This window comes from Pristiophorus japonicus, chromosome 23 (assembly GCF_044704955.1).
Source record: "Pristiophorus japonicus isolate sPriJap1 chromosome 23, sPriJap1.hap1, whole genome shotgun sequence".
NCBI classification, from domain to species: domain Eukaryota; kingdom Metazoa; phylum Chordata; class Chondrichthyes; family Pristiophoridae; genus Pristiophorus; species Pristiophorus japonicus.
The window spans coordinates 19,372,795-19,397,162 of record NC_091999.1 but is presented as its reverse complement, the minus strand read 5'-3'; the positions used below and the strand labels follow the sequence as shown (position 1 = coordinate 19,397,162).

The 24,368-nt window shown below is 43.2% G+C and overlaps 1 protein-coding gene across 1 annotated transcript; it reads right to left on the bottom strand.

Moving 5' to 3' along the window:
• Nucleotides 1-10,109: 10,109 nt before the first annotated feature.
• On the bottom strand, nt 10,110-13,050 carry LOC139235421 (probable G-protein coupled receptor 139). The gene is made up of 2 exons (XM_070866544.1): nt 12,954-13,050; nt 10,110-11,008 (listed from the first exon to the last, which is right to left on the bottom strand). Exons 1-2 carry the CDS (start codon nt 13,048-13,050, stop codon nt 10,110-10,112), a joined length of 996 nt encoding a protein of 331 aa, XP_070722645.1.
• Nucleotides 13,051-24,368: the final 11,318 nt, after the last annotated feature.

Here is a 24,368-nt window from a genome sequence, read left to right as displayed (position 1 = left end):
AATTTTTAAATTCAAACCGATTTCCTCCCATCCTGCTCAGTTATACCTGAATATATTCTGTTGAATCTGCACATGTCGATAACTTTATAACATTCTCAACTGACAAAGAAATGGGATTATGCAATGTTTCTGTGCCTCTCAACCTCTGTCTTAAGAGAGCTCTTTATGTGTTTGTGTTTGAGTCTGACTGACACTGTCTGAGGAATTACAAGCTGAATTTAGGGAGCTGGGAGCTAAATTAACAAATAGGACCTCAAAGGTAGCAATTACAGGATAACTACCACTGCCACCTGCTAGTCAGAGCAGGAATCGCAGGATAGCTCAGATGAATGTGTGGTGCAGAAGGGAGGAGTTCAATTTCCTGGGACATTGGAACCGGTTCTGGGGGAGCTGGGACCAGTGAAAACCGGACGCTCTGCACCTGGGCAGAAGCAATGTCCACAGGGGAGCGTTTGCTCGTGTTGTTAGGGAGGGGTTGAACTAATATGGCAGTGGGATGGGAACCTATGCAGGGAGACAGAGGGAAGTAAAATGGGGGCTGAAAAGTAAAAGTGGAAGGCAGAGAAACGCAAGGCAAAAATCAAAAAGGGCCACATTGCAGCCAAATTCTAAAGGGACAAGGTGTGTTAAGATAACAAGCCTGAAGGCACTGTGCCTAGATGCGAGGAGTATTCGTAATAAGGTGGGCAAATTAACTGCACAGGCAGCAATTAATGAATATGATGTATTGGCATCACGGAGAAATGGCTCCAGGGTGACGAAGGCTGGGAACGCAACATCCAGGGATATTCACCATTCAGGAAGGATAGACAGAAAGGAAAAGGAGGTGGGATGGCTATGCTGGTTGAAGAGGAAATTAACGCAATAGTAAGGAAGGACATTCGCGTGGATTCTGTGTGGTTTGAGCTGCGGAATATCAAAGGGAAGAAAACGCTAATGGGAGTTGTGTATCACCAAACAATCGAAGTGAGTTTGGGGACAGCATCAAACAAGAAAGTAGGGATGTGTGCAATATAGGTACAGAAGTTATCATGGTCGACTTTAATCTACATATAGATTGGGTTAACCAAACTGGTAGCGATACGGTGGAGGAGGACTTGCTGGAGTGTATTCGGGATGGTTTACTCGACCAATATGTCGAGGAACCATCTAGAGGGCTGGCCATCCAAGACTGCTTGATGTGTAATGAGAATGGACTAATTATCAATCTTGTTGTGCGAGGCCCCTTGGGGAAGAGTAACCATAATAAGGTAGAATTCTTTGTTAAGGTGGAGAGTGAAACAATTAATTCTGAGACTGGGGTGTTGAACTTAAGGAAAGGTAACTTCGATTGTATGAGACATGAATTGGCTAGAATAGACTGGGAAATGATACTTAAAGGGTTGACTGCAGAAGCAATGGAAAACATTTAAAATCTCATGGATGAACTTCAACAATTGGACATCCCTGTCTGGAGTAAAAAATAAAACGGGAAAGGTGGCTCAACCGTGGCTAACAAGATAAATTAAGGATAGTGTTAAATCCAAGGAAGAGGCATATAAATTGGTCAGAAAAAGCATCAACCTGAGGACGGGGAGAAATTTAGAATTCAGCAGAGGAGGACAAAGCGTTTAATTCGGAGGGGGAAAATAGAGTATGAGAGGAAGCTTGCTGGGAACATAAAAACTTCTATATATATGTGAAGAGAAAAAGATCAGTGAAAGCAAACGTAGGTCCCTTGCAGTCAGATCCAGGTGAATTTATAATGGGGAACAAAGAAATGGTAGACCAGTTGAACATATATTTTGGCTCTGCATTCACGAAGGAAGACACGCATAACCTTCTGGAAATATTACGTGACCGAGGGGCTAGTGAGAAGGAGGAACTGAAGGAAATCCTTATTTGTGGGAAATTATGTTCGGAAAATTGATGGGATTAAAGGCCGATAAATCCCCTGGACCTGATGGTCTGTATCTCAGAATACTTAAGGAAGTGGCCCTAGAAATAGTGGATGCATTGGTGATCATTTTCTAACAGTCCATCGACTCGAGATCAGTTCGTATGGACTGGAGGGTAGCGAATGTAACACCACATTTTGAAAAAGGAGAGAGAGAGAGAAAACGGGTAATTACAGACCAATTAGCCTGACATCAGTGGTGAGGAAAATGTTGGAATCAATTATTAAAGATGAAATAGCAGCACATTTGGAAAGCACGAACAGGATCGGTCCAAATCAGCATGGATTTATGAAAGGGAAATCATGCTTGACAAATTTTTTAGAATTTTGTGAGGATGTAACTAGCAGAGCGGACAAGGGAGAACCAGTGGATGTGGTGTAGTGGGACTTACAAAAGACTTTTGACAAGGTCCCACACAAGAGGTTGGTGTGCAAAATCAAAGCACATGGCATTGGAGGTAATGTATTGATGTGGATAGAGAACTGGGTGAGAGAGTCGGGATAAACGGGTCCTTTTCACAATGGCAGGCAGTGACTAGTTCGATGCCACAGGGCTCAGTGCTGGGACCCCATCAATTTACAATATACACCAATGACTTAGATGAAGTAATTGTGTATAATATCTCCAATTTTGCAGATGACATTATGCTGGATGGCGGTGTGATATGTGAGGAGGATGCTAAGAGGCTGCAGGCTGACTTGGACAGGTTAGGTGAGTGGGCAATTGCGTGGCAGATGTCGTGTAATAACGATAAATGTGAGGTTATGCACATTGGTGGCAAAAACACGAAGGCAGAATATATTCTGAATGGCGGCAGATTAGGAAAAGGGGAAGTGCAACGAGATCCGGGTGTCATGGTACATCAGTCATTGAAGGTTGGCATGCAGGTGCAGCAGACAGAAAGAAGACAAATAGCATATTGGCCCATATCTTGGGGATTTGAATATAGCAGCAGAGCAGTCTTGCTGCAGATGTACTGGACCTTGGTGAGGCCTCACCTTGAATACGGTATTCAGTTTTGTTCTAATCTGAGGAAGGACTTTCTTGCTATTGAGGGAGTGCAGCGAAGGTTCACCTAATTGATTTCCGGAATGGCAGGACTGACATATGAGGAGAGATAGGATCGACTGGGTCTGTATTCACTGGAGTTTAGAAGAATGAGAGGGGTCCTTAGAAACATAAAATTCTGATGGGACTGGGCAGGTTAGATGCAAGAAGAATGTTCCCGATGTTGTGGGAAGTCCAGAACCAGTGGTCACAGTCTGAGGACAAGGGATAAGCCATTTAGGACCGAGATGAGGAGAAACGTCTTCACTCAGAGAGTTGTTAACCTGTGGAATTCTCTTCTGCAGAACGTTGTTGATGCCAGTTCATTAGATATATTCAAGAGGGAGTTGGATATGGCCCTTAAGGTAAAGGGATCAAGGGGTGTGGAGCGAAAGCAGGAAAGGGGTACTGAGGTGAATGATCAACCATGATCTTATTGAATGTTGTTGCAGGTTTGAAGGGGCGAATGGCCTATTCCTGCAACCTTTTTCTATGTTTCTGAGTGCATGCATCTAATGGCCCAGTGTGCTGTGCCATTTCTGTCAACTGGGTACTATTTATTGAACCTGTAACTCGCCCGCTTTGTATCTGATCCATATTGTGTTTCACCTGACCAATCATCCATCTCCCATAGGCATGACATGTGTCTCTTTTCCTGTCATCGGCATCGTCCTCTCATTTCCTGCTTATTTTGCTCGTTAATTGTTCGTGCATGGCCTTCCAATATGGATACACCGTCTAGCATTTTTTTTGGATGTTTTAGATCCTAACTCTGAAGATTCTATCCCAATCCTGGCTTGTTTCCTGATTAGTACCTCCGTTGTTCCCCTCAAATTATCTACACCTGCCTGGATCGCCTGTATATCTGGTGCATCTACTAGAGATGTCACTGTAAAGTTAATACCTCATTTGCTATAGATCTCCTCTGTCCTCCTTCTTTGTGTCTCAGCTTCTTGTGTTACGCCCTTGCTCCTGATGTGTCACTAGCTATTCTCAGGATTGTGTCTAGCAATCGTGTTTACAACGCTTTAGTCTTGTGGCTAATTTTTTCTGGCAGGTATAGGGCTGATTAATTTATGCTCACAGGTAACATTTCATGCTGCACATTGTCAAATAACAACATTACTTCTGTTCCAGGTTTAACTAACACGCAATTTCCCAAGGTTAATTCCCCTGGTTTACAATATTCAGGTAACATTTTTTACACACTTATCTTATGTCTTCAAGACAAACGATCCTGACACTTAGATGCCGCCCCCTAGAGGCTGCTTTACGTAGTTGCTGTACCCTCCGCTGTGGTTAAATGCTTCTGGGCCCCCATGGGGCGGCCTTGTAGCTTGACCTTGTAGAATCTGAATGACGGTGATGATCACGTTTATATTCTGTTGATAAAACTCATCCTGGATATTTCAGGTTTTAGTTCGAGTCTTACCCTTTCCATTTCAACCGGATTTTCTTTTCACTTGCCACTGTATTGGTTCTGCAATTGCTGTGGTTAGGCACAAAATTCCTACAATAGCTAAAGAACCCCAGTACCTTACAAACCCCTCAGACTGGTTTTGGTTGGGGCATAATCCTAATGTCCTCCTCCTGTCATTGGACATGGTCCGAGTTCCTTGGGACATTGCGTGTCCCAAGTACTGTACCACAGCTTGTCCAATTTGTGCCTTTTTGGGATTTACTTTAAATCCTGCTTTCCGTTATCTCAAATGTATTTTTCATAACTAGAACAGAGTCTAGCACGTAGGCTTTGATAGTTGCTTTCCGTTATCTCAAATGTTCCAGTTTCAAAGTTATTACGTCTCAGTTTCTGTGGTTCTTCAACCACCATATCTGAAGTCACAAGTTCAACTTATATTTTCCTTTGTTCTAAACTGCTAAATCCTGCCGTTATAACTTTTAATTTTTTTCAAAATTCCTTTACACTTTCGTAGATAGCTCTCCACTTGCCCAGGAGCTTGATCTGATCCCTGAAGGTATTTCTATATTCTTTCCAAACATTATAGTTTTATTTCTTTTTTTCTTAAGAGATCAGGTTTAAATTTTTATTTTAAATGTATCTCATTTTGTTTTGTATTTTCTTTAACCGTGGTACTTGAAATCTTCCCAACAAAATTAACTCTTCACTGCTTCCATCCTAATTTCTGCTCCCCTTTTGTAGGATTTGTATTTATTGTTGGATTATGAAATATCAAACATGGTGATACTTTTTTTTAAATCGGATTTATCATTTATGATTATAGTGAATCACAGATCACAGAACGCAAAGTACTTTTTTATAATTATGTGCCTAACTTCTGTTTTAGAAGCTGAACATCAAAAACTCTAATCTTTTGCGCTGTAACTTCAATTTTGTGATACATTATCTCATAAATTTCAGCTTTTTAAGCTTCAGCTTCTGACTCAGTATGTTTACTTTTATTAAAAGTCTTCCAAACGCAAGATTTTCCAATGCAACCAAAATGTTTATCAAGGAGAATCACCTGAAATATCTCAAAATCCCAATTCAAATATTGTATTGCCTATCTTTTAATTAAAAGTATTTTTACTGAGCTAGAAGCTTTCGCATCAAGATATTACATAAAGGAATATGGGGGCGTACTTCCCCAGCCCTCAGCCTTGAGACACCCATGCAGGCTCCTTTTTTTTAAGGCATTACAATTTCCCTTCTCCGTTCTTTATCTCATTCCTAGACTAAATTTATTGTCTTTCAAACAAATCTAATCAATGATTTCATATTTTCTTTTGACAAGTGAGCGTGTCAAAATTTTTTTTTAAAACCAACAGGACCACGAATCTTTTATCTTTTGCTCAACAAACCGACCATTAGTGCATTTCCTAGCTCCATAACATATCATCTGAATAAATCCACACCTGGGTTTCTAACTTAAAATGTAATTCAATTCTAGGTTCACACTTTCTTAAAACTTCCCTCATACAGGACAACACTGCAAAGGGTTAAAAAAAATTCACTCTGTCTGAAAAAGTGGGTGGGGCCAAAACAACAGACAGCTCCACCACTTTCTGAAGCAGGCTTTCTGACACCTGAAAAATTCATTAATTCCCACCTCAAATATTCCGCAGTCAAAAATCACACAAGCACTTTCATTCAAAGACAGATATTCACAAAAGTCTCTCTTCATTCAACAAAGCTTATTGTTTGGCTGGCTCTATTTTTGGATCCATACTTTATTTAAGATAGTCACTAACAGTTTTTGTTATGGACTTCCGAAAAATATCTACTAAGCAAGCCTTCGGGCCCCCAATCAATCCTTTATTTTCCTCAGGTCCTAATCATAACCCTGTTAGTGGGGGATACAAGTTTGGGTCAAATTCCTCTGTCCATTCCCTTCTGTCATCTATATCTATTTTTATACTTACATCCTGTTCTTTTTTGTCACTTTCTCTGTCCATCTCACCTTCGGGTATCTTTCTAATCATCATTCCTGCTGTTAAAATTATCTTTTTCCCTTCATCATATCCTGCCTTAACCATCTTTTAACCTTTTCAGATTTATCTCTCAGAAACTCTTCTGGTGGTTTATACCTCACTCCTCCAAGGGCCTTGGCAGATTCCTTTGCCATTTCTAACAACGGGGCTTTTTCCCCAGTTCCCGTTTTACCATCTTTATTTAAGCGGAACTATTTACACCGAGGCTTTTACCCCGATATCCCGTATACCTACTTATTCTCCCGACACTTACAGTATTTACTTATAGTGTCCTGACACACCCCTCAACTGGATTTACTGGCTGCATGGACGCTACCTCAGATTCGTTGGATCTGGTTACTTTGGGACGAGAATTTTTCAAGGTAATTCTCTACTCACTTGTTGTTAGTTTGGTTTGGCTTTTTGAGTCTAATCTGCCCGTCCAGTAGATCCTGCTGACTGCGCCAAGTTGTTAGGGTTAACTTCAAACCACCACTCGGAGTCCGTTAGCCTTAAAGTAAATGCAGTTTTTATTAATAAAAGATACAAGCCGGCAGGGGAGCTGTCCTTGAAGGAATGCTCAGAGAAACTGCCAGAGACATCTTATTTTATACGGTTTCAGATTATAGCTTTATGTAATTACACAAGTTACAATTAATATGTGCTGATCGATTAATACATGATTATCTGGTAGGTTGCTTCCTCCAATCTGGCCTCTATATGCTTTAATTGATAATTCAGGATACATGTTGTTATGATACTTTTTATTTAACTTGTATCTTGTATAGAATTCAAATTCTATGTTATCTGTGTCTGTGCCCAGCTCCCTATGCCTTTGGTCTATGAATTGCAACACCTGACCCTCTGCGGAAGGCATCCCACACATGCTTCTCACAGACTGAAAAACAGGCTGTGGGATCCATTTTAAAATTGTGTTAATTGCATTTTAAAACATCCCAATTATTATTATTAATTGTAATTACGATTTGTGATCTGCCCTTTCAGTCTATTATGGGGTATCTTTTTGAAGGCCTTTGGAAATCTAGATAAATTACATCTACTACATTACGTTAGTTTACGCTATCTGTTACCTCTTCGAAAACTTTGGTCAATTCAAGACTTTCCCTTTTATAATCCATACTGACTATTCATTTTTGGTTTCTAGTTGCTCTTCCACTTTCTCCTTTAGTAGGGAATCCATTATTTTTTCACCCAACGACGTTAAGTTGACTGGACTATAGTTTCTCAGACACGTTCGACCTCACTTCTTAAAAATAGTTATTACATTAGGTGTCTGCCAATCCTCCAGCACTGCACCTTATTCTAATCAAGTATTAAATATGTTTATTAATGCCTCTGCTATCTCTTCCCTTGATGTAATTCGTCCAAAGTCGGCATTTTTTCCATTTTCGGTTTGATTAGTTTATATAATATTTTCCTCTTGTGATTTTAAATGCAGTTATTTCATTTCTAATATCATCCGATGTCATGTCCACCTGTGTTGTCTCCCTGATAAATACTGATGCAAAGTAATTGTTTAATATTTCTATCTTTCTCTGCCTGTGAACAACTTTCTGAGCCACGTACCTTGGTATGTATTGTGGATTTCCTCCACGCAATCTTTATCCTTATCGTTAAAGGTAATGAGTATATAGTACCTGTTGGACAGGAGCAGTGACTTCTTCTTAGTCTCTTCTCATTTCTCGCTTCACGGCACCCAATCAGCCACGGACTTTCCTGAACCTGCGCTTTTCTGTGGGATGTGACTGTTTTCTGGATTAAATCACTTATCCTGAGTGTTTCAGAGTGTGTCGAACTCGCACTACAGCCCAATTACCCAGAGCCAGAGAGAGTAAAGCATCGACATTTCCTGCAAATGAGGGAATGTGGGAAAGATTTGATGTCCACAAACTCACACACATTACAGTCTCGACTCCTTGCCTGCCCTGCCATCTTTGGTTATTTTTCATAAATTTATTTGCTTATTTACACACTGAATTAATGTAACTACTTAATTTTTATTCAAATGTTTTTTTATAATGATATTAATTAATTAGTTTATATAGTTAAATAATTAATTTAATAAAGTATTGTTATTGCTCCCAGGTCTTAGTTTAGACCAAGCTTCGAGGAAAAAGGTAATACTCACCAAACGTTCATCTACCTGCTGTATTTTGGAGGCCAAAGCAGTATCCTTCAACCAGTGTTATCATACCAACTTTCACCAAATTCCGTTTAATATCACTGTGCAGAACACACTGTGAATCAGCAGTTAGTGTTTAGTTTTATACCTTTGGAGCCACACACAAGTTACAAGTACTGTCTCAGCTCCATGCCCATTGCTCGCAGTAATTAGCACATATTTAAGACTAACACTTATAGCTGACTGATAGTTAACTACCACTAACAGGCAGTTTCTGCTAACTTCTGTTTTTAAAGTTCTAAGTTCAATTCAAAACGTTAAACTAAATTTCCCTTCTTACAGCTAATACTCAGCCAGATTCACCCCGGATTTACCATTAAATCTCAATTTCTCTACGTTCCCAAGTTTACCACTCTCTTTGTGCACTCTGTTTAAGATCAGGATGTGGTGATAGAGTAAGCTCTGACATGCTCTGCTGGGCCGAAAGGGTCGGGGTGGGGAAGGTCGCTCTGTAAATTTGCAGTCCACAGGCAGACGGGCTGCTAACTTCCAGCACCCCCAGGGAAACCTCAGGGGAACCGCCTCAGACCAGTTTGCAGCCGCGAGCATCGAATGGCCTATTTCTGTGCTGCAGATATTAAGTAACTCTATGTAAGATGATGTGTGAAAGATATGGGATGTCTGAAATGCGATTCTGGGTCAACCACAGACCAGGGCGTGGTCAGAAGGGCAGGTCTCTGATGTCACAATACTCAGGCACAGCGTCATGCGAGTTTCCCCGCTTTATAATATCACACATACTGCAATACCTAGCAACAAAGCTCATTACCACCCTCCCTGAACACTGCATATTATGGGCTATGTTGAGCTGGGAGATTTTACAGAGAGTGAGGAGGAGCTGAGTTTAATGTGTGTCAAGTGTGTGCGGGGAACATTTCATCCTGCAGATCATCTCATTGTTGAGGCAAACTTACAAAGGAACGTTACAGTGGTGAATGTTACTGGGATATACTCTGTCTGCAGGAGACCCTTTAATCCCAAAGGTAGATTATCTGAAACAAGGATACGCCGCTATCACCAGGCGCTGGGGCTGCTCAGGTTAAACCCCACTGAGAGAAAAACACAAGGAGCCTGCAAAAGGATGAAAGCACTGACCTTTGAGCCTTTGAAACCTTCCCTCCCTGGCTGTTGTTTGGTCCCAGGCCATTTCCCCCCAGCTTTCCCTGGGAGTGCTGGGGACTGAGCGGCCCGCCCGTGGACTGAAAAGTAACAGAGCCACCTTCCCCGCGCCGCTCCCTTTGGGTAAACTCATCCGACACGAGCCTGGCGGTCGGGAGCTTTATAAACCCATCCCAGGCCGCAGCAGACGTCTTAGTGGGGATAAAACCTGCAGGAGTCCAGCGGGACTGATCTCCGTGGACTTCCCCACCTCTATCATTTTTGTTAGTCGCTGAATCCGCGCGGTGAAAAATGAAAACAGGCCTCACTGTGTGTGTATCACAGAGATGAGCGGATTGGGCAGAATACACGCCCAACACATTGTGTGATTCTTATTATTTAATGCATTTAACAATTACAGTGAAGGGATATTTCACCACATTCTTCAACTCCTCTCTGAATTTCGTCTGGGTCACGGCATAAATACATGTGTTGGTGCAGCAACTCAGGAGCTGAAGCATAAATCCCATTTCCTGTACATATTCAGGTAGATATACACGAATAAAGTTTAACAAATACAATCGTTCAACCACAGAATATAACAGAAACACTGCCCATAACAGGATAAAATTGCCGGATATAACAAACAGTAAAATGATGGATTTCCTTCGCTTCTCCATCTCTGGGTCACTGGGACTCTCCCCACTGCTGTGGGCCCGGAGTCTCCTGCGGGCTCTGCTCGACACTAAAACGTGTCTGACAGTTAAAGTATTGAGCAGAAGGATCAGAACAAATGGAATAAACGGTGTTATAATATAATGAAGGAATTCAATTACTGCCCATGATAGTGACTCAGAGACTTCCCATCTAACAATACAAAACCAGGGACTATTGGAAATATGATACACACCTCCATACATAAAGTACCAGAAAGTGTTCTTTACACAGAACAGCGCATTCACTGTTCCCACAACCACAGTCGCCGTTTTCTCGGTGCAATATTTGGTTTTGAGCTTCTGACAACAAATGGCTATACATCGATCAAAGGTAAAAGCAACTGTGAACCAGACGGAACAGTCCGTGACTGCGTAAAGCAGGATGGCATGGATATTACAAACATTAATCTTCCACATGAACTCAAACGCGGTCCAATAAAGAATAGGAATCTGCCTGGATATCAGGTCGAGGATAACGACCAGTAGATCCGCCGCTGCCATTGCCACCAGGTAACGGCTGACACACTTGGAGAGACCGCACCTTCCTCGAGACAGGATCATTATTGTCACTAAGTTCACTGCAAGAAAGAGAAAAACAGGGAATTTATATTTCAGATTGAGAGCATCATCAGCTGTCTCAAAGAATTATGTGTGAAATGTGTCAGGATTAAATGAACCAGCCAATGGGACGTGTGGTGTTTGGGTCAGGACTGATTACACCAGCGGATGGGACGTGTGATGTTTGGCACAGTTACTGAAATAACCAATATATGGGACGTGTGGGTGTCGGGACAAGGACTGAATGTACCAATGGATGGGACGTGTGGGTGTTGGCTCTGGACTGAATGTACCAGTGTATGGGATGTTTGGGTGTTGTGACAGGGAGTGAGTGAAGCGGTGGATGTGATGTGTGGGTGCTGGGTCATGACTGAAAGAATTAATGTGTTGGACTTTTGCCGGGATTTTAAAGCGCTGAATGAGACTAATATATAACGGCATATCCAAGTCAGAGTGAGCAATAATTCAGCACAAGAAGCCGCGAGTTTGTCAACAACCTGTGTCCATTGCGGGGAATAGAGTCATTGTCCAGGGATGGGAATGTAGTCTGGGGACAGCGAGGGGAATGGAATCTGTGTCCAGGGAGGAGAATGGAGTTGTGGGCCAAGGGAGGAATGGAGTCTGTGGCCAAGAAAAGGAATGGAGTCTGTACAGGGAGGGGAATGGAGTCTGTGGCCAAGGTGGGGAATGAAATTTGTTGCCAGAGAGGGGAATGGAGTCTTTGGCGAGATTATGGCGGTTGTGTCAAAGGCTGAAGAAGATGACTTGAATTGCATTATGTATCGAAATCTGAACCTTTCCAACCATTGTATTGAAAGTACACTTTGTAACTGGCTTAAGCTGACTTTCCAAGAATATTGCAAATAATCTTTAAAGAAGGGACTGTCACTTTACAATAGACGAATGATGACCCATGTTGTATGATGTCACAGAGGATTTTCGAACGTGTCTGTTTACAGCTGGAACCATGTCAACCTGCTGCCTTTCACCTGGTATGAGAAAGTTACAGACTTCCAGTTGACAGAGAGAGTTTGAGACTGGAAATATCAAAATATTTCACAATATAGTGCTACATTTTGAATAGTTGCTACCGTGCGGCCCACACCGAGATCTCCTGAACTGTGGCTGAACAAGGGAAATAAATCAATTCAAGCACAACTGAATAAACATTTTACTGAGTCCGTATTGCAGTTTTAACCCTGTCCTGACCATCTGGAATTAGTGACTGTGAGGCAGAGCGGGAGGCAGTGGAAATTACGACAACTCTCTATAGCTGAATCATTAGTGGATAATGTCTCATATCTCAATGTATTTGTGAAGGGTCTCTCAACGCTGATTTCCACAGAGCAGTGTCATTAACAATAACCAGCGGTCCTTAAAACACGTATTACCGCTGAACACATATTTATTATCCAACACTGGGCATCAGTGCAGAAAGCTGACTGCAAGCTGTTCAATAATCTAATCGTTCACTAACATATCTGTGTCAATAAAATCAAATTTCTGTCAAATCCTGTAAACCACTATCACTGGAAACAAGTTCCGAAACAACACACTGTTTATTGAACTGGGAGCAGCGAGTCAGCAAATGATCAAACATAATATGACAGAAACTTCCGTGCATTGCCAGACACAGAACAAGAGGTTTAAATTGTGAAAACAACATACGGTTCATTGAACTGGGATCAGCGAATCAGCAAATTATCAAACATTACATGACAGAAACTTCCGTGCATTGCCAGACACAGAAAACAGGTTTAAATTGTGAAAACAACATACTGTTCATTGAACTGGGAGCAGCAAATTAACAAATGATCAAACATTACATGACATAAACCTCTTTTCATTGACAGACTCAGAACAAGAGGTTGAAATTGAATACAATTAATAAGTAGAACTAAAGGACAAGGACAGAAAATACAGAGAAACATGGGTTACATAATTAATTGCAGATGAAGGACTCACCAGGAACACCAACAGCAGCGAGGAGCGGGTAATAAATACGTTCCACTTTTAAAAATGCCCACAGGATCCAAAGCTCAGTTGGAATCTCCCAGAACATGATTTGACGTTCTGTGACCTCCAATGAGCGCTGTTCGTTTTAGACAACAACTTCAGTCAAACATTGCTATGCAGGCTGAAAAAAAAATCCCTATTTATAGCCTGAGTGAACTCTCCAGTGAGACAATTAAACTGCACACTGAAGGATATTATTCACAGTCACAGAATAAACAAGTTGTCCGAACCTTTTCTTTGCATCACTTTCAATTGCAAAATATCTTAAATGCAACGTGGCTTTGAGATCAAATAACTTTATCCAAAACCAAGCACTATTTGTAAAAGCAGAAATAGTTAATTCCACAGAATCACAGCATGCATATGAAGGGAGCAACTTTCATTTAGGGAGTTTCTATTATTACTGAGATGTAAAATAACTCTGTAATTTCAGATTTTAAATTCACTTCTCGGGGTAACACAAGTGAAATAAAACAAATGGAAGGATAGATGCAGGCTAAGTAAAGGTCAGTAACATGCATGGGGACTGACAGTACAGTGCTAATTAAGGATACATGGGGACTGATAATACAGTGGTCAGTAAAGATATATGACTACTGATCACACAATGATCAGTAAGGATACATGGGGACTGATAATACAATGGTCAGTAAGGGTACATGGGGACTGATAATACAATGGTCAGTAAGGGTACATGGGGAGGATAATACAGTGGTCAGTGAAGGTACATGAGCACTGACAATACAATGGTCAGTAAGGGTACATGAGGAGGACAATACAGTGGTCAGTGAAGGTACATGAGCACTGATAATACAGTGGTCAGTAAGGGTACATGGGGACTGATAATACAATGGTCAGTAAGGGTACATGGTGACTGTTAATATAATGGCGAGTAAGGATACATGGGACTGATAATACAGTGGTCACTAAGTGTACATGCGGATGGATAATACAGTCGTCAATTAGGATACATGGGGACAGATAATACAATGGTCAGTAAGGGTACATTGGGAAGGATAATAAAATGGTCAGTAAGGGTACATGGTGACTGTTAATATAATGGTGAGTAAGGATACATGTGGACAGATAATACAGAGGTCAGTAAGGATACATGGGGACAGATAATACAGTGGTCAGTAAGGGGACATGGGGCATATAATATATTGGTCAGTAAGGGTTCATGGGGACAGATAATACAGTGGTCCGTAAGGGCATATGGGGGCAGATAACATATTGGTCAGTAAGGGTACATGGGGACAGATAATACAATGGTCAGTAAGGATACATGTGTGCTGTTAATACAATGGTCAGTAAGGATTCATGGCGACCTATGCCATACAGATAGTCACACGCCATGCTATCGTTTATTTTCCTCAGAGCAGGGAATGTAGAGACTGGAGGTGACGAAAGGCGATGAAAGGAGAAGAGAGGTGAGGAGGGGAGAAGAGAGAGGACAGGAGGCGGGAGGGGAGTAGGCGAGAGGAGATGAGTGTGGAGGAGAGGAGAGGAGGGGAATAGGAGAGCAGAGGTGAGGGGAGGAGATGCGTTGAGTGGAGAAGACAGCAGAGCAGAGTAGAGGATAGGAGGTGAGAGGAGAGGTTGGAGGAGGTAAGAGAGAAGATGAGCAGGAAGGGGAGGAGGGTTTAGTGGAGGAGAGGATAGAGGAGAGGGGAAGTAGAGAGGAGAGCAGAGCAGAGATGAGTAGAGGAATGGAGAGGAGAGTTGATAAGAGGTAAGGAGAGGACAAGAGAGGAGAAAAGAGGGCAGAGGAGAAGATAGGAGAGGGGAAGAGAGAAGAGGAGGGGAATGGAGATGAGAGTGTAGGGGAGATGGTAGGAGAGGAGAGTGGAATAGAGGTGGGGAGAAGGTAGGGGAGAGAAGAGAGATGAGAGGGGAGAGGGGGAGAGGAGCGGAACGCAGAAGGGAGGAATGGAGTGAAGTGGAGAGGGGAGAGAGGATGCGAGGGAAGGAGAGTAGAGCAGAGGAGAGGGGAAGGGCGGCGGGAGAGTAGAGGAGAGACCATCAGAGGAGAAGAGAGGAAGAGAGTAGGGAGAGCAGGGGCGAGAAGAGATGAGAAGGGAGGGGAGGAGAGGGGAGAAGAGAGGGGAAGTGGGGAGGAGAATGGAGGGGAGAAGAGCTGTGGAGAGTCGAGCAACGGAGAGGAGAGTAGAGGAGATGAGAGGAGAGGAGAGAAAAGAAGAAAAGGAGAGAGGAGGGTAGTAGATTAGAGGAGAGGAGAGGATGAGACATGGGACAAGAGAGGAGAGTAGAAAAGAGGGCAGGAGAGGAAAGAAGAGTGGGTAGTGGAGAGGTGAGTAGAGGTGAATGGAAAAGAGGGGTGGTGAAGTTAGGGGAGAGGAGAGGAGAGAGAAGACAATGAATGAGAGGAGGAGGTGAAAAGAGGGTAGAGGAAAGGAGAGCAGATGGGAGGAGAGGGTAGGATGGCAAGGAGAGGAGTGGAGAAGAGAGGAGTGGAGAGGGTACAGGAGAGCAGAGGGAACGAGAGGAGCGGGAAGGAGAAGAGAGGGGAGAACATCAGAGGACACAAGTTGAGGAGAGGAGTTAAAATGAAAGGGGAGAAGAGGTGAGACGGAGGGGAGAGGAGAAGAGGGGAGAATTTAGGGGAGCGGAGTAGAGATGATTGGAGTGGAGAGGAGAGTAGAGATAGAAGCGACTTGAAAACAGGGGGGAGGAGAGGATAGGGGAGGAGAGGAGATGATTGGAAATGAGAGAGCAGAGGAGATGAGAGGAGAATGGAGGAGAGGAAAGGGGAGGAGAAGAGGGTCGGGTGAGGGGAGAATGGAATAGAGGCATGGAGAAGGTAGGCGAGAGGGGAGAAAATGAAGACATAAGAGAGTTGAGGAGAACAGCTGAAAGGGGAGGAGAGTTGTGTAAAGGCGGGGAGATGGGAGAGGAGAGAGGAGAGAACGGGAAAACAGGTGAGGAGAGAAGTGGAGAGGAGAGAGGAGGAGATGGGAGAAGGGATGACCCGAGTGGAGAGGATAGAGGAGGAGAGGGGAGAGGAGGAGAGAAGATGAAAGGAAAAGGAGGTGAGCAGAGGAGAGAGGAGATGAGAGGAGCGTGGAGGAGAGGGGAGGCGAGAGGAGGAGAGTTGTGGAGAGGGGAGGAAAAGAGGGACGAGCGGAGAGAGGAGGGTAGAGATGAGCAGGGAGGGGACGTGAGTGTAGGGGAGGAGAGGTGAGAAGAAAGCAGAGCAGGGGAGAGTAGAGGAATGGAGAGTAGATGTGATGAGAGGAGAGGAGAGGAAATTGGAGTGAAGAGGGGAGGGGATTAGAGGAGAGGACTGGGCAGGGGACAGGAGAGGGTAGGGGCGAGGGTAGGAGAGGAGAATAGAGTAGAGGAGGGGAGAAGGCAGGGGAGAGGAGAGGAGACGAGCATAGAAGAGATGTGAGGAGAGAAGAGAGGAGAGCGGAGGGGTGAGGAGGGGAGGTGTTGGGGTAAAAAGGAGGCTTCTCTCCTTTAAGGTGGACTAACTGATGTAGTTAAACGACACCTCGCCCAGCTTCCCACTGTATAACGACCAAGGAAGTAAACAAACGAAACCTCAGGTTTATTGGTTTTATTCCGAGCAATGCACGGGAAGGTTCAATCTTGGAACCTCTGAAATAGAGGGGTTTTCAAGCATAATTTATACAGGTGTTGGAGAGGAGCTTTCCTCCTGAAAAATCATCGATAGGTCTATTGCTATTAGCGAAGTTACATTGATTTGTTGACTCTTATCAGATGGGCTCTGAGTGGTACATGAAACTGCCCATCTCTCATCTTTGTTTTGTTCCATTTTGCCCTCTATCCCAGTCTATCCGATGCCTGGTATGGTTGTCCTGGCTCCTTTATCTCTTCTCAGGGACTTGTAAAGAAAACTGCTGATTTTGGCTAAGGTTAAGCTATAATATACTGCGTATAAGTGTGTTACACCTTTATAAGCAAGTGTTACATACATAGGTAATTGATAAGTTCACAACCTTCAGCATAATTCTGACCCCATATCTACAACCTTATTATTTATCCTTTACAATTCCCCCTAATGGCCCTTGGCTATATGCCCAAGATAGGCCATTTCGCAATTAATTCCACATGGGTGAGCTTCCAGGGGTGACCTTTTACTTGGGTAGTGCTACTTCCCGAGCTCCTGGACCTATCTGTTGGTTTTCCCATCAAGGTTATACTATGTAAGTCCTTTCTGCCGGACTGTCTGATTTCCCTTTCTTCAATGTTTTGTCCATAGTACGGACTAGGGCCTGCCTCTTACGTCGGTTACAGCTTTTTAAAGGATAATACTAGCAAGGTGAGTTCCCTTGCACTACAACCAGTACATTGAGTCCAGCATAGTTCGTGTATAAGTCCTTTCTAGCCAATACTTTCTCGGTGTTCGAATTATGCCCCGCCTGGGGTATCCTCTCTTTCTTCTATTTTTCCTCCACTTGGGGTCTTCTCTATTCTACCGAATTTCTGCCCTGCCTGGGGTATCCTCTATGTTGTCGAATGGCGTCCAATTCAGTCCAGTTTGTTTCTCGTTCAGTTGGAGTATTGGTTTTCCTTGTTGTCCGATGGCCTTCGCATAACCTCCTCAGGTAATGTCCATCATTGCCCCGTCGATCATTCCTCCTTTAGCTCAGGGGTTGTAATAAACCCATTTATATCTGTCTCGTCAAGTGGAGTAAAGCAGAAGTCAATATCCATAATGGTGCATGACGTGTTCCTTTCTTCATTTCAGTTGCCGTGGTGGTCACACATCAATCTCCATATCCTCGTGAAACAGCGATAATTTAGTAGTCCTGTGTTAGTGGGGGTGATGCTCAAGGTGCACCCGTCCACTTGCTTATATCCACAGTCATCTTTGATCATTCGTAGTGGATCTCGACATAAAGCAACTTGGTTATTTTTATAACAATCTATATATGCTGAGACTCTTAGTACTGTTGTTCTCCTCAGTTACATTTCTGGTTTGTCATCATACCACACGCGAGTTTGATTCCTTTTTACTCCTACATTGTTTGATGTAGTGTATCAACCATTGTCACATCATACTGTCCTATAGATAATAAAAAATCTATTTAATGTGCGGTAACACAGCTGGCCTTTGGGACCCAAGCATGACTGTTTCTCTGCACCTCGCAGGCATGAGTCATGTTTTTGTCTAAGGTCCAGTTGGTAAATATATCGAGTGTTATCCAATCCGGCACCTTTCCATTCTGAAGCTTTTCAATGTTATGTTGTATTCCATTCAGCAACCATACTCCATATCCTATACATAATAGTTCTGTCTGTATGGTTTTACTTAAGTTCGTTTCTGCTCTATTGATTTATATTTCTGGCGTGGTCTCGCAATGTGTGGGCCAGTTTAATAATTCCCTTTCTGCGCCATTACCCAGTTGTGTCTGCAACTTTTCATGATCCTCATCCCTTTCCAGCAATCCCTGTAAGGTTTGTGTTTGGGCATTAACTCGATCATCTATCGTGTCTGGCTCTATAGGTTGCAACTCCCGCAACGTATCCCACCGTGTACCATTTCTAGTATCCCTCTTTTTCCCCTGTCCCGTTTTTTACCTGACCCTCTTTCGACAATAAACTTCATGGTTTTGGATTCAGCGCCTTTAGTGCTCGAAGGATCAGGTTTCTATACAGGCTTATACTGTTTAACCCGCAGATGTTGGGGTAGCTATATAGTTTAATTTTAGGAATACAGTAATTATTCGCTGACGTACCCTGAAGTGTATCTTATCCTTGGTCTGCCTTATCAATTTCTCTTTTGCCCCAGTGTTCACAGTTGGACAGGTTTGTGGCGCTGGGGGTGTGATGGTCGAGACCCTGGTAGTGCTCACTGTTGCTAAACTAGTGGATGGGGCCGTGTTGGTGGGTCTATCTCTGGAGATATCCCCCCACCACCATTCATAGATGTTGAGTGAAAGCTGCACCCCCTTCCCCGGGTGCAGTATGTTTGTCCCTCCTGATTAAAAACACACCGCGGTCTTATTCCCACTAATTATGGTTCTATATTATTGACCCATTCCCAATGTTGTTTCGTTTCCTTGTAACGTTGTTTTATGCCCGTTATTTAACTCTACTTTGCTCCGTCCGACACCATCAGTGTGTTTGATGTTTTATTAAACTAATGTCGCCCAAGTCCCTGTAATACAGGCCTTGCCATCCCTTAGTCTGTTGTCCCTGATATGAGGCTGCGTTACTCCACGTTATTTCCACGAGCTCTCGAGTCCTGCAAAAAGCAATATTTTCCGGTCGTCACTGGTTAGTTAGTGACCATGCTTTTTTAACTGGGTCCAGAGTTTCCACTTGCCGATACTCCTTATAAGTACCATAACTTACCATGATTACCTGATAGAGACCGATCCATTTGGATGCGATCCCGAACCTCTCGGGGGTAATCTCTTGACTGCCTATTTGGGTTGTTTGGAACTTCTGTTTCTTAGTGTCGTTCTCTAAATCCATCACCAGCATCTGGACATCAAGCTTATCATGTTGGTTCTACCTGTATGGACATACCCGTGGTATAAATTTAATAGGCTCCCCTGGATGCATTCCGGGGCCACCACATTCCCATCTTTTCTCCATATCCCGTCGGTCCCTTGTTGGGCCCTCTCTGCTTCCACTCCTCCTGTTCCTGCGGAGTGGCCTCTCCCTGTACCTCAAGCATATTTACTTCCTCAGGCCCGATTGTACATGCTCTGCCTTGGGCTTCCCCGGCCAGTGTACCTGCCACTCGCTTGGCTGCTTCATCTGTCCATGCATTCCACTGTTCATACTGATCATTATTTTTTACGTGTGCTTTGATCTTTATTATTGCACACTCCTGGGATAGGAAGGAGGCTTCCACTAGATGTTTCCCAATCTCCTCATGTTTAATCGGTCCTCCTCCTCAGGTCGTGTATCACCGTCTGCTCCAGGCTATCATATAATCATGCTCTACTCCGAAAGCATATCGACTGTCTGTATAGATATTTACTCATTTTCCCCCAGCAAGCCTCAGAGCCTCAGTGAGAACCACTAATTCAACCACTTGAGCTGATAGATTATCTTCTAACCGTCCTTCCCCTTTGACCTGACCGCTGCGATCTACCACGACCCATCCTGTCTGTGGTGTCCCATTGATATAGCGCCGAAACTCATCTACATATAGATCCATGTCTGCCTCCTCAAGCAGGGTTTCACTTGCCTGACTACTTCCCTCATCTTCTGTTGTGCTACAATGATGCTCCTCTCCCTCTGTAATGATCCACCCGGCAGGCGTCTTTTATTATTGTTACCGTCCCGTTGGGTGGGGCGGGGCGGGGGGTGGGGGGTGGCGGGAGAGCATTATTTAGCACCTCGCCATTTGTGCATCGAATACATTTTTAGCCTTCCATTGTTAAGTAATTCTACTAAGGTACGCTGGGTTTGTAGAATAATGCATCCTGACATTATTATTGGTTCGTTAACTCTGATGGCCCAAGCCGCACAGTCGAGGGCAGCAACGCACCTGGACAGTCCTGCAGCTACAGGTTGCGGTTTATCTGAGTAATATGCCACGGTCTATGCCTGTCTCCATGTAATTGAATCACTACCGCGTTATAATGATGGTTAATGTGGTAGGTATAGACGTGAAAGGGCCTATTCTGGTCTGGTCGTCCCAGGGCTGGAGCACTTGTGAGAGTTTGTTTTAACCACACACATGCAGTTTCTTGATCTAGGCCCCAGTTTACTGGCTCTTAGGAGGGTTGCCACCCTTTGACCTGTTTCTGTATAGGTTAGGCCACCTTGCCATATTCGGGAATAACATTTCTGCAGCAGTTGAATAGCCCTTGTACCTGCCTGACCCCTTTCACGGTTCCTGGTCTGGGGATTGATTGAATTGTTCCTTACTGTCCTCCGGCATCTGTCTCTTCCCTTACGATATTATGTATCCCAGATATGTTACTTCGCTCCTTCCTTCCCCTGCATCTACTGGATCCAAAATCCCTGACAAATTGGATGAAATATGCTCCGGCTGTTATTGAATCCCAGTGGTACTTTGGCCCATGTGTATTGTTTTCCCTTTACCGTGAAGACAACATTTCCTTGAGACTCTTTGTCCAAGGGGATGGTCCAAGTTCCATTTGTTATATCCAGCATGGTGAATATCTTATGATCTGGATCCAGGCCATTAATAACTGTGGCCGGATTTGCTACTATTGGGTGTTCTCCGGAAGTCACCTTATTCAGAGCGGTATAATCGATAGTCAATCGGTAAGACCTTTTGGGTTTCTTTATCAGCCACACTGGTGAATTAATGGAGGCTATTATATGTTTCAATACACATTGCGCCTCTAATTCCTGCACTATCTGAAGACCGCTACCTCAGCTTCGGGTGTTAATTGGAACTGTCAGTGAGCTTTGTGTTCGGGTCCAGGAATTTTGATGGGTGATATCTCTGCTAATCCATAATCTTATTTGCATTGTGCCCAAAGAGTCGGGTATAATTGGCACACGCTACCCCATACAGCCTTTGTTTCTCACTCGGGTTGAATTATGGTTGTTCCGACCACTCATTGCTGCTGGTGTCCCGGGTGTTCGAACTTAATTCGGTTTTCGTGCTTATCCCCCAAAATAATCCGGTTATGCTGAGGATCTATCAGTACCCCTATCTCCCTTAATGTATCGATGCCCAATATGTTGTCTTCTGTATTCTGACAGCACCAAAACTGAGCAGGTAGCATTACCCCTGTACTTCTAACAACAACATCTCACTTCGGGTTGCTTTCTGGTATCCCCCACCCTCTATTTGTAATTGACGGTCCTATGGATCAGGGGCAAATCTAAGTTGGTTATTGAGTGTTCTCGGGTTGGGGCAGTGGTGGCAGTAGTACCAGTGGTGCTGGTACCTGTCTGAGCATGTCCATCAGATCTTCCCTGGTTAATGGTGTTGCCTTCTTTGCCTGTTGGTGGTCTCACCTTCCTGCGCCTTCCTCATAACTCCAGCAATCTTTGGCTCAATGTCCAAGTTTACCACAATTTTGACATCTCCCTTTAGAATTTCCGTAACCTCTGCTTTTCTGCGGGCAATCCCTACTGAAGTTGCCTTCCTGATTGCAGTTTAAACATATCAGGTGAGTTGCGCGGGAGTGTGTCTCTTCCTCCTTCGTCTCGGCTGCTACTGATGTAGGTGCTATTTTTGCTCTTTTATCCCTTTGTTCTAACTTTAACTCCTCTGCATGTTCTGCCCATTCCAAAGTTTCATCATAATCATCTCCAATGTTAAATACTCACTTAATTATCTTTTGATGTGCCTTTCATAGTCTATCCTTAAACATTTTCAAGAATGCTGCATCGTTTCTGTTGTGGTCATCAGCCCCAGAGTGTTGTTTATATTCAATCCACGTTCGTTCCCCGTGCTCCCCAACCCTTTTTCCTGTCTTTTGCGTCAACATATTCTGCTCCAAACTTTTGTCAGAATTCTGTATTTCAACTATTTTGCTTTTGTGGTTGGTAACTTATTGAATATAATTTGTCTCCTGTGGGCTGAGGGGCACCTCCTGTTTGGTAATGTGGGCTGCTCTACATCCGCTGGAGGGAATGGTGGTGGTGCGTATCGTGTCATTGATAAATAGCCATTGTCATGTGCTGGGGCCCCTCTACTCTGCAGTCATTATCCCTCTCTGATTGACTGTTAGGTTGGGGTTGTGGACTACACTTACCCACCGTGGGGTACACTGTAGAGATAGTGCACTGCATTATCCGTCTGGTCCTGTCTTTATCTCTTGCAGCTTATTTATCTTAGCTTCTAACTCTTGAATTTGTTATGTTTGAGTATCTATCTGTCCTCTGTAGCAGGCAAGTATTATTGCATAGGCTTTCTTCGTTTTATTTTTATTCTGACTATCCCACCATGTCCTCTGTCTGTCGGGTGAGTCTTCTTTCTTTTATTTAGAAATCCAAACTAATAATGTCCACTAAAAATAAAACAGCTGTCAATGGAATGGGTTAACTCCACTACAGGTTTGTAAGAAGGTCTGACGTCATTACGTGACTTCGGGTATTCATCTGAAAATATTTCCCCAAGTCTTTGTGCTTTCAAAACTTGATAGAAATTAGGAATCCGTTCAAATAGCAGAAATTATTAGTAAAGTTTTCAAAATAAAACCTTCTCATCAGGAAAGGCAGCATTTTAGATTAAACTCCAATTTCTCTACACATCCAATTCAAATACTTGCCAACGAGTTTTTCATTGATTTAAAGCGAGACCACACATTTTTAATAGCTATTCTGTTTAGTTTACAGAAATCCAATTTCCACGGAATCTATATACATTCCTGCAGTTTGGATTTTTTACGATTCCATTCACTGAGCAAATCTTATGTTTTATTTCTCTCGGCACAAAATCTAATCTTCGGTGTTGGTCCATCTTTTTTAAGAATTCTGTAACTCCCAGTTTTTTCTTTCTGTGCTGAGTTCGCCTAGCTTACTACTTTTCCCCCTTTTGAATCCGAACTTAATCATTTTTTGATGACCTTACTCCAGTCCATAGTTAAACATCGTTTATTCTCTTTCTCAGCACAAAGCTTTGTCGGGTTTAACTCGTAAGTTTTTATATTTAAACCAATATCTTTTTCACAGCTAATTTAAATCTCGTTTCTTCAAATTAGGTTTTGTAATTTGATGATCTTCCTCCAGTCCATTTTCCTCAACATCTTTGTTTCTCTTTCTAGCTGCTGCAGCTTTCAAGTTCACATTTGTATCTTTTGGTAAAAACAAACTGTCCTTTGTAAATTCAATTTGCTTTTCCAACATTTTTCTTTTCTTTTATTAATTTTCCATTTATTTCAGCTAGCATTTTATCCCACTGCCCAGTTTTCCTAGGATCCTGGGGTCCCACCCCACTTTTTAGCTTGAATTCCTTCTTGCTTGCACTGTGCACGATCAATACCAGCTTCACTGTGTTATTACCATGTCACGCTTCAGGTCATACGCCGTATATTTCCTCTAACGATCGCTGGGGTACACTCTCGCTTTAGTTGTAATGCTTCTTTTTCAGGCAATACACCTATCCCACCCTTGGTTTTCAGCCTTCTGCGGTTCGTTATAACTTGTCCGACAGCTACCCCTTCTAATTCTTTATACAGATTACCTCCTTCCCCGTCAATGCTACAGCCATGTTGTCCCTTTCAGAGTACAACACTGCATATCTGGTGCGACCCAAGTTCCTCCCTTCTTAATCAGATATCTTGGATATTCCTCATACTGTTTATGGATCGGACCTAACTAAGTCTTCCACCCTTGCAAACGGTTATACCCTATACAGCGGCCAAGGTTTCGTTTCATTTCCATTTTTCCTTAGCAAAGGCAAGACCAATCCCACTGGTCTAATATCTT